This window comes from Alosa sapidissima, chromosome 22 (assembly GCF_018492685.1).
Source record: "Alosa sapidissima isolate fAloSap1 chromosome 22, fAloSap1.pri, whole genome shotgun sequence".
Lineage (NCBI taxonomy): Eukaryota > Metazoa > Chordata > Actinopteri > Clupeiformes > Clupeidae > Alosa > Alosa sapidissima.
This window is the reverse complement of record NC_055978.1, coordinates 29613293-29624186: the sequence shown is the minus strand read 5'-3', so window position 1 is coordinate 29624186 and position 10894 is coordinate 29613293. Positions and strand designations below refer to the sequence as shown.

Sequence of the window (10894 nt, the reverse complement as noted above, 5' to 3'; positions counted from 1 at the left end):
GCTTTGTCTTAGATTTTGACACGGAGACGGATCGAGGAAGCGACCAAGGAGCATCTTCTGTCGGAAGGCTCAGCAGCCGCTTCTAATAACAACCACAACTGTTAGACTCTGCACAGTTTTACTGTTTGAGACTTAGCCTGTGTTCTGTTATTCATTGTTGTACCATCTACAATAAATCATCATCTAATCGCCGATCCTGATCCCGCCGTCAAGCTTTATTGACCATCTTCAATACAGACATTAGAACTAAAACACAACGCAACAACCAGAGAATCCAACAACAGTATCTAAGGCTGCAGGTAAGTCTAGTAGAATTAATACTGATGACTGAGCAGACTCCTGATTTGAGGTGCTGCTGTTTACGGGTTTGAGTCCGGGCGTGTGCAGGGCTGAACCACGCAGGTTAAACACAACATAGGTTACATTAGCTACTCTCAATGCTTCAGTCACAGACAGCGCAATTTCAGTAGAATGACCACTCTTGAAACCAGACTGCATACGGTCTAGCAGGTTGTTCTGATACAGGAAGTCATAGACTTGCTTGATGAACACTTCCTCCAAAGCCAACAAGAAAGGAAGAAGGGAGACAGGTCTGTAGTTCATCAATTATATGAAGTGTACTTTTTTTAGCAAAAACATAACCCTCTGTTTAAAAGAAGAAGGAACTATTCCAGAACTGAGTGAAGTATTAAACACATGCATGACTGCTGGCAGAACAGCAGGTGTGATAGGCTGCAGAAGAATAGACGGGACAGGATCCAAAGGGCATGTTGTTGGATGACTTCACTGAAGCAGTAGAGAAACCTCTTCTTCATCAAGAGGAGAAAAAAAGTCCAACAATTCACAGGGCAAAGCTCTCCTAATGGGCTCATCAAACTGAACACTTATCCTGTGTGTGCACGGTCAAATGTGACCGATTGACAATTCTTCTCTCTAAAAAATATTGTTAAGTGTCAGTGTATAAAATTGAGTCCAGGCACATACTTATTGATCAGATGGACTGTATATGTGCTTCTGTACATTAAAACACACACACAAACACACCCTCACTCCCCCTCTTTGCTTCTATGTCAGCCTCTATTGGAACCTTTCCCCAATAGAATCTTCCCCTTTCTGACTTGCATGAGCTCAGGTCAGTGAGGCCTGCAAGCCATAAATAGCAAATGGAAGTTTAAAACTGGTCAATAGAACACAAGTTGATACAAAGGTCTATCACAACATTAGATGTGTCGTTTCGTTATCCCCTCCCTCTCTTTTTCTTGCGGCTGTTCTTGACGCCGCATCCGCCAATGCATCGCCTCTTGCCTCAAGGGTGTCTTGCCTTGTGTGTGCTTTCACTTTTACGACTGCCAGGTCTTTTGGTAGTTGCCTTCAAGCAAGGCAGTAACGTAACGATGTAGGATCTTCAATGCGTCAAAAGGGTGCAGGTCTCTCATCTCCTTGAGTTCTTTTATCTTCGTCCAGGTATGCCGTCCGGCATCCCGAGGGTGTTGTATGGCGGCGGACCACTTCTGGATTTCGTCGCCCTTTGCTGGTTGGTAGAACACAGACACACCATCAGCGTTGGCTACTGTGCGTACTGGGCATATGAGGGCCTCATCAGCTGATTCATCCCAGACATCCCATCCCTCTGCTGGTGGTCTGCGCCTCTTGGTCTTGGGCTTATTTACGGGAGCAGCCGCTCCCTGGCTTGCATCAGATGTGGATGGGGCGTCAGTCACGGGGACAGCAGTTGCGTCATCATTCGCTGGTGCTTGGTTGGCTTGTTCGGGTGGCAGGTATTGGGGATTGGTTGCAGGTGGCACTGGTAACAGCATGGATGGTGTTGGAGTGGGTGCTGTAGCAGTGGCCAGTGGCTGGTAATGGCCCTGCTGGGGTTGAGCAGGTTGTTGGTAGTGGGTCACATATGAAGCGTAGAGGCCAGGGCCTGTTGCTAGGCCCATGCTGGCTTGAGCATCAGCTGTAGATTGTTGGAAGCAGGGGCCTCTCCCTGTCGGCTGTTGGTACCCGCCAGGTGGGGTGCTGTTCATTGGCTCAAACAGACCTTCAATAGCCGGATAGTGTGCGATGAAACTGCCTCCCAGCTCAATAGTGTCAGAGATGTCCACTGCACTTCCAGAAGCCTCCACCATGGCAGGTGGCGCTGCTGGGTCCAAGCCGTGCAGTGTCGGATAGAGGCGGTTGCTGTGCTGCCCTCCACGCCCCCCTCCCCCATGATGGGGCGGTGGTAGTGGGAGGAGTTGGCTCCTCCCCTCAGAGTGGCGCGCTGGGACTGCTCCTCTTCGCCTCATTCCAGTGTGTTCTAGCAACATGTCTGCTTCTGCCAACTGTTCCTCTAAGTCACGTTTCTCCATCTCACTTCTCCAAGTCATGTCTCGAATTTCTGTCTCCAATTCTTGTATCTTCCTTCTCAATGACTCTTCCACAATTGCGGCCGTCTGCAACCTCTTGCCAGCTTTCCCTGCCTGAGATTTCAATTCTTCTGCCAGACATGTAGTACGGTGTTTTTCGGCATCCACCTCCTGCGAACAGGATGCCCGCATAGCCCCCATAAAGGATCGCCTTAGCTGGCTCATTAACAAAAAGGCATAGGGCTCACGATGTCTGTTGTGCTTTTTCCAACTCAAATACACCTCACGAACCTTCTTAGGTGGCCAGCGCCCCTGGACAATAGATGCAGGATCAATTTCAAAATCTTTTCTCAATTTTTCCTCAAATTTGCCCAATTGAAATTTCTTCGCCATCCAATCTGACACATAATCTTGTATTTCAGCGAATGTCTCCTCCTGCTGAGGCTTCACTTCCTCCTCATCATGGTCAGCTGCTTGCTTATCTTCTTTTTGCTTACTGCGCCCGCGAACCATCTCTGATTTCTTACTCTCTTGCACAATGTCTTGTTCCAAATTATTATTGGGGCCCGAAGCCATACGAATTAGACTATGTGTTCGTACAAGGACGAGGTCCTTTATTTAAACTTTTTGCTTAAATTTGTCAGTAGTGTGTGATGTTTTAGTGCCAACTTTTGCGATTCTGCTTTGGCCAGAGAAAAGAAACCTCTCTCTCTTTCTGTCCTTCTCCTTTTTTTTTTTCCACACACTCACACACACACGCTCGCTGCTCCCGCCAGGGAAAAGAAAACACTCTCTCCTTATCTCTCTCGCTCCGGAACCTGGCACCTGGTAAATTATTTTACTCACAGCATGAAGCCACAACAATAACTTTCACCAGTGTCAGTTCCACTTAACTCAGACTATTTCCTTTCTCCCCAAAAACGGCTGGACAACGACAAAAAATTAACGTCTCACTCACACCTTTAACGATCTCTCGTTAAATTCACAGTTGACCAAGTCAACAAAAACATAGGTTGGAAACCCTATTCCACTTTTCACCTACTGCACAACCAAAACACCCCCCTCTGGTGATTTTGTCTCCTCTCCGTATCACTGTAACGCTAAGTTTAGTCCTAGGCCATTAAACTAAACAAAGACCTTGAGAAACAACCACACAGTTCACTTCAGCAACAATAATGACTGTAGCAACAGTAACTCCTTCTATTTTCTCTTCGGCACCCGCACAGCATTTATCACAAAACCCACACAGCTTTTATCACAAAACCCACACAGCTCAGCATGTAATGGCAGTACAGAAAAAGAAAAGCTTTAATCCCCCAAGCTTGTCCGTAGTTAATCGATTACTTCTTTTAATTCGTTCACAAATCTATTCCAATTACCCAAAATATGTGTACACTTTAACCGTTTACTTTTTTCAGAAAACTTCTTATATCCAATGACATCTAGAGCTCATCAATCATTGATATAGGTACGTTACTTGTCAAAACACTTAATGACACAAACTTCAATACTCTCATTAATGTGCAGCTTCAAATCAAAAAATTCTAATTTACTCCCTAAATTATGTTTATTTTTTTTAACTTTACTCTTGGTTCTTTTCACGCACAGAGGAGAAAAAATTCTTTGCTTTCACCTGGTCAGAGTTTCTTCACTGCGGCGGGTGCACACGCGCACAGCGTCCTCCCTCTTGGTAGGCTTCCAGCTGGGGTTGGTCACGTCAGCCCGGGGCCCCAAAGTAGACTCTTCTTACAGATGTGAAGTTTCAAAATCTGCCCTCGACGTCTGTTTGAACCCGAAGACTCAGTCTGACCTCGCCGAATGGATGTTCTCGTCTTCCCCCTCCTCTTGCGTTCGGGTCACGGAAACCAAATGTTGGATTCACGATCGTTTTGCGTTGTGTTTTAGTTCTGATGTCTGTACTGAAGATGATCAATAAAGCTTGACGGCTGGATCAGGATCGGTGATTAAAAGAATTTATTGTAGATGGTACAACACTCACTAACCGAGCACAGGCTAAGTCTCAAACAGTAAAACTGCACAGAGTCTAACAGGTGTGGTAGTTAGTAGAAGCGGGCTGCTGTTGAGCGTCTTGGCATAAGATGCTCCCCTAGTCGCTTCCTCGATCCGTCTCGAAGTCCAAGCCTGAGACAAAGCCTGTTATACTAAAATCATATCAACGTAAATCATGCCAACGTGGAAGGTACCAGCCATAGCTCAAAAATAATAGGAAAAGTACTAGCCCTGAAAACAGAATAACAAGGTGATATCTCATTCTGCCCATGCTATCACTACGGCCATGAACATGGCAGTCTGACCTGTTGATGGTAAATCCTATGTGCAGCCACACAGGCGCCTAAGGATTAGAACTAGGGAGTGAAACAATGGCATGTACCTCTCCACGTCTCTACTACACACAAAAGTAACACAAAAGTAACACAGATGAACACATCAGAATACATACAGAAATACCCCAGATTTCTACATATGGATTTATAACAAGTTATAATGCAGCGGTCATTTTTGACCGGGAACACAAAACTAGTAAACATAAAATGAATACAACAGGAGGGTTAAGTCAAGTCGGCTTTTATTGTCAATTTCTTTACATGCACTGGTCATACAAAGAATTGAAATTTCGTTTCTTACTTTCCCATGCAGACATAGACATGCTTTAAATACAGACATAGACATACTATAGACATAGCCATAGACAATAAAAATTAAATTAAAGTGCAAGACTGAAATATAGAACATGTATGTATCAAAATAGAAATATAGGACATATATATAAAAAAAATAGAGGTAGTTGTGTTGTATATTTATATAGTCTTAACAGTTACATGAAGTTTAAACTTGTGCTTGTGTGACCTGTATATTTACATTGATATGCAGTATGCAGTAATTTCAAGTATATCAGGCTTGATGTGAAGCAGCAACACGTTTGGCTGCGCAGTCACAGTGCAGTTCCACATGGCGTTGTTGGGGGGGGGGGGGGGGGGGGTTTGGTAGACAGGATCCTAGTTTCCTAGGTTCCTGGTTGGCTGGTGGGTGGGGGGGGCTGTCAGTGATGGGAGAGTGGGTAGAGTGTTCAGCATCCTGATTGCTTGGTGGATGAAGCTACTTGCCAGTCTGGTGGTGCGGGAGCGGAGGCTCCTGTACCGCTTTCCAGAGGGCAGGAGGCTGAACAGTTCGTGTGCAGGGTGGGTTGTATCCTTGACAATCAATAGTGCTTTGCGGGTGAGGTGGGTGGTGTAAATGTCCTGCAGGGAGGGGAGTGGTGCTCCAATGATCCTCTTAGCGGTGTTAACAGTGCGCTGGAGGGTCTTCCTGTTCTGATCTGTGCAGCTTCCGCCCCACACTGTGATGCTGCTGGAGACGATGCTCTCGATGGTCCCTCTGTAGAATGTAGTCATGACAGGAGGCGTGGCACTTGCCTTCTTCAATTTGCGCAAGAAGTAGAGGCGCTGCTGGGCTTTCTTTGAAAATGTTGCAAAGTCATCTGCTGACAGTGAAGTAGCTGATGGCAATGGTGGAGGTTTGAGAAGAGACTTGAAAGTTGAACAAGTTTTCTACTGTCAGTTGCGCTCTCAATCTTGCTCTGATAGAATGTCTTTTTTGTAAGTGTAACAGTGAATGAAAAAGATGATAGCAAAGACTGGTAGTTACTAAGATCATTTCCATCTCTGGATTTACGTCATTTTCTCTCAGCAGCTCTAAGTATTACTATTATTAATATAGTCATATAATATAGTAACATTTTTTTTTTATGTATTTCATAGAAAAGAACAGTTTTTTGCTAAAATGACACTGTTTTGACCAGAAATGTCCCCATAGCATAGCAAAAAGTGTGTAAAAATGTGCCATTTTCTAATACGGTGGCCATATTGGATTTTTGGACAAAATTCAACATGCCCCAAGTTTTAATCTATTCCAAAGGGGGTTCTGACCAGGAATCCATGGAGAAAACTTTGACCAAAACATAGGCCTAATCTTTCCAGTAGATGACCTGTCTATATACCTGGGGCCAGCTCTGGTTCTTCCAAAGTGGCGCTGTTTGTGGGGGGTTGGACATCTGGTACGCCCTCCAAATGAGCCTGGGACAGTTGGTCAAGGCTAAAGTTAACACCATCTTTGTCACTGTGATGCTAAGCACTAGTCCTGGTGTGGACTATGGCTACCATCAACAGGTCTCCAACTGCAGGGTTACCGAGGCCTGGCTCCCTCCCGATACCCCCATGAGGCTGTGGAGCAGCCAGTGCTAGTGGGCTGGATGGATCTTGACCTGTGGGAACAGGTTTAAGCTCGGAGCAATGCATGGTCTTAAGGGGGCTCGGCCCTCTTCCCCATACGGCCTGATCTTATAGTGTGTGCCAATTCCATCAAGACACTCCAAAATTTCCTACTTGGTAGACACCCATGTATCCTGGATTTTGTGGCGACTGTGAAAATGGTTCTTGCAAAAGAGTTTACATGTATACTGTAGATAGATAGATAGATAGATAGATAGATACTTTATTGACCCCCAGGCAGACATCACACACATACTGTACACTTACAGCATAAAAAGTATGATACAAAAATAACAAATCCACTGAACAATATAGACAGTAGAATATATTAAATCAAAGATGGATAAGGATGTGTAAGCATGAGGCGCTTGCAGTAATAGTGCAGGCACTGACCCTGTGATTCAGTATGCATGGTAAGATGACCTATTAGAGTGTGTATCATGGTGATGGTGCAATAATTCCAACAGTGCAAGGATAAAGTCTAGAGACCAGCATTAAATAAATATGGAAATATATGAGAATAATGTAGACATGGTAATATAAAAACTATAGCAGTGCAAGGATAGGTTTGAAGTAATATGGTTACAGCCATTGGTCAAGTAGTAAGCAAGGCCACAGTCCAGACTGTGGGTGGGAGATGACTGCTGAATGTGACAAAAAAGTGTTATGGGCTTGAAATCGCATAAAATCCCTGACTGCACCTTTACTGAATCGAATGGGCACCTGTCACATGCAAATCTCCACAGGTAACAAGAGGTGAGGTGCGGGTGCAGCCAAGCACTGCCTCAGGGGCTGGGTGGGGCTCGCGCACAGCGGCAGGACCGCACGTGAGTAAGATGACTCGTTAGTTGTGACATGACATGATTATGTATGAACAGTGAAGGTAACGAACTCTTAAAAATGTGAAAAACGTGAACTTGAAGAAGTGAAAATTGAACAATATGAACTATGAAAATTGAACAACTTGAAGCTACATCTATCATGTGTGAACATGCTTAACAAAATATGGAAATATGTTAACAAAACATGGGAACTAAACGTGCATTACGAATATAATCAGTGGGAGCCCTGTGCTTGTTTCCCTGCAACAAGAAGGTTCCATCTGGGGGTGATGGAAGACAGTGACACCCTCAGTGTGTTTGAAATGTCCAGTCGATTGCGCAATTTGGTCTTAGTTGCAGTCATTGCCGAAAACCCACCTTCGCATAGATCCTCTGACATATCATCAATTCGCCTATGGACAGTGCTTGCAGAAAGCGGTACCTGAGCTATTTTTTTAGCTGCAGCCTCCCCAAGGAGTTCATTGCACATGCCTTTACCAGCAGGCAGAATTAACTCTTCCCCAATAGTAAAGGGCTTCTTAGATTTAGCAATCCGACTAGCAAGGGGGCTTTTAGCGCAGCCACGTTCACCGATGTGGTTGCTTTACGCACTAGTTTTTTGTCCTTCTTGCTCGCGTTTCTTACGCTCAAAGAACTCAAGGGGTTTGTCTTTAAGTGTAGGATGCTTGGACTCTAGATGTCGAATTAGCTTTGATGGTTTCATTGCTTCGTTTGACAACTTATCGCCAAATACCACACATAAAGGACTTGGTGCATGCGAGTCACCGGTCTCTGCGAAACCATATTTTAAATATGACTCGTCATATTTCGTATTGAATGACCCCTTCTTTTTCTTTGAGGTATCTGGCTCACCATCGTCAGTGGGTATTATTGCGAATGTGACATTATTGCGAATTAAATTGAGTTTATTTAGTTTGCATGCATTTTTTTTTTAAACTCTTGTCGTAGGCCCGGTGGTTGGGGACCGCTGGTTTAAACGATACTCTCTAGAGGTTATTGCAGGTAGCAGAGACCTACTGTTGAGCAAAGCTGCGCGTCTGCCCTCTCCGGTGCATATAACCTATTACTCCTATTTTTATATATCCCCCTTGGAAGTTGATCAGGCTCCCGCAGGGAATTTATTATGATGTTATTAGTTTTTAGAAGTCATTTTGATGCGCCCAGGTCTCAGACAGTTGGCTTACGCGCAGGGATGTTTGGCCCTAGAGGTTATATAGGCTACTTCTTGCTTAGGTTTTTAAAGAATGGACTTTATTACCGTCCTGCAGTATAAAGTCCAACCCAAGCCTTAGAAAAGACAGATAGAGAACCACCCTCCTGTTTAGAAATTGTATAAGACCCAAAAAGAGACAAAAATGACTGATTGGAGAGTTGGATGGCAAAGTTCAATGAACTCTTTACTTTTCAGCACTTTAGAGCTGTTAACAAAATGCGGCGCGATATCCAATTGTGAGTTACAATGTTGTAGTAGACGAACTGGGTAGGCTACATCCAGGAATGAAACAAACAATGAAAAAATAGAAATGAAGAAAAAACAATGAAAATAGTAAATCCACAAATGGAGAAAAAGGTCGGCCGACGTTGTCATTCAGCAGTCACTCGCAGTCGGAACAGCAGGTGCGATATCTGCAACAGGTGCGGCGGACTTTCGGTCCACTGCTCAATCCGGCACACATTACATGCTGACATTACATTCGGTAGGCCTACTGGCGGTTTACAGATAGCAGTTACACAAACAGTTTACATTTGACAGCAATCATGACACTTTGACATTACATTTAACAATGTACACTTTTACAGTCATCAGGAGAGATCAGTTGCAATTTAACAGGTTACAAACGAATGTATTGCATTGACTCGTTATCGCACAATGTAATCTGGATACAATCATTTAAAACAGTTTAGGCACTTTACATATTTCACAGTGTTTTAAGACATACAGTTCCTTGCATACATAATTCCCTAAGCATTACAAAGTTATTAAAGTAATACTCGCGTTGATATATTTCATTCATCACACATTCATGCAATCTCACACTTCAACCTCGTTCTCATGTTGATTCAAACATCTCACGGTTTATTACGAGGTCACCGTATGCAGTTATAAATCCATATCCATTCTGTATTCCTATTCAATTATAATCAAGTATTTCTGAGTCCAGAGCAATCTGGCCAAGTAATCCAGCACATTGTTCAACATCTGTTACATCCACTTCCTCACTTTCAGGTGCACTTAATTCAAGAGTAGGCTTATACAGCTCTGGAAAAAATGAAGAGACCACTGCACATTTTTCTGATGTCACCCTACAGTTGGTGAGTGACATTCGAATGAGTTGACGGTATTTAAATTGTGGTGGTGTCTTAATTAAGTGTGCTTGCTGAAAGCAGCACACTTATTGTTCTTCTTAAGTTTTCTTATTCCTGTAAGCTCGATTTTTGGCCAGCTCCTGCTCCTAGACCTTTTGAGATATTGCCACCGATCCAACTCTGGAACGTCCGGCCGAAACCGGTGTAGTGTGGAAATTGAAAATGACGTCACTGACCCATGTCATTCTTCCGCCATTATTGGATTGAATAGAAAGCAAAACTAAAGTTTCACAGGTCACAAATTTGGTCCGAACTTCACGAAACTTGACGTACATGATCCTTGGACCAAGCCTCACAAAAGTTACAGAAAGGATTTTTGATTTTCGGAAGCCTTTGCCCGTCACAGCCAAACGAAATCGGCGGCATAGCCGCAAAACAGGAAGTTAGGTATTATCGCAGGAACACAGTCACGTATTGAAACCAAACTTTGTACATGAACTCGGGACTCCAATGTGAGGATGCACAAGATCTGTAAAAAAATTAATTACATTAAATATTAAGCCAATTGACCAACACATTTCCCTATGGTTTTACACTTGCAAGCCTAGTTGAACTGTGTCACCATTAATCCCATAAAGGTCTAATATACACAGTATCATCTCAGCCTTATCACGCTCCTCAATTTGAATGGTGTTCAAATCTAATTTGCTTAATTGTCATGATATGACAGTATTATTCTAAATTTTACAAGTACAAAAGTTGATGGGTCGAGTATAATTCTAATTTTTACATGTACAAAAGTATGCAAATTAATATATTGATGTAAGATTATGTATAATTCTGTTGTTTTGTGGTGTTTAAAGACTTGCAATGCATTCTGGGTAGGCAGCAGTAGTGAAAAAAGATGTTTACCTGTTGGCACTGTTGTATTACAATTCACAGAGGACCAACGTAAGAAGGTACATTGTTTTATTTCTCGAGTAATGAGTTTGCATCGTGGATGTTCATGACCGCAATATCAGTAGCCTACGATGGGAATACATTTTGTGAAGGTGTGCATTGATGAACAATGTAAGTTAGCCGTGAACCTGTTAATTACGTAGGC

At 43.4% G+C, this 10894-nt stretch overlaps 1 protein-coding gene and 1 long non-coding RNA gene across 3 annotated transcripts in view; one reads left to right on the top strand and one right to left on the bottom strand.

Moving 5' to 3' along the window:
- Positions 1-206: 206 nt before the first annotated feature.
- The window catches only part of LOC121697457, a 43711-nt gene continuing 33023 nt past the window's right edge, over positions 207-10894 (top strand). The window contains exon 1 of the long non-coding RNA XR_006026456.1: positions 207-299. This is a non-coding gene — a long non-coding RNA (uncharacterized LOC121697457). The remainder of the gene's footprint in view (positions 300-10894) is intronic.
- LOC121697444 lies at positions 1338-2490 on the bottom strand. 2 transcript variants are annotated; one of them, XM_042078975.1, is made up of 3 exons: positions 2376-2490; positions 1737-2333; positions 1338-1661 (listed from the first exon to the last, which is right to left on the bottom strand). In XM_042078975.1, exons 2-3 carry the CDS (start codon positions 2310-2312, stop codon positions 1341-1343), a joined length of 897 nt encoding a protein of 298 aa, XP_041934909.1. In that variant the 5' UTR covers positions 2313-2333; positions 2376-2490; the 3' UTR covers positions 1338-1340. The 2 variants fall into 2 exon arrangements, with proteins under 2 accessions (XP_041934909.1, XP_041934910.1); XM_042078976.1 differs by lacking the exon at positions 2376-2490 and having other exon boundaries at positions 1737-2365.

What these genes read in the sequence shown, in the direction of transcription:
- LOC121697444 (XM_042078976.1), bottom strand. Translation starts at nt 2,354, where the DNA reads ATGGAGAAACGTGACTTAGAGGAACAGTTGGCAGAAGCAGACATGTTG. An exon ending in AAGCACCAGCGAATGATGAC is followed by an intron (nt 1,662 to 1,736) that starts GCAACTGCTGTC and finishes CCCGTAAATAAG; the next exon opens with CCCAAGACCAAGAGGCGCAG.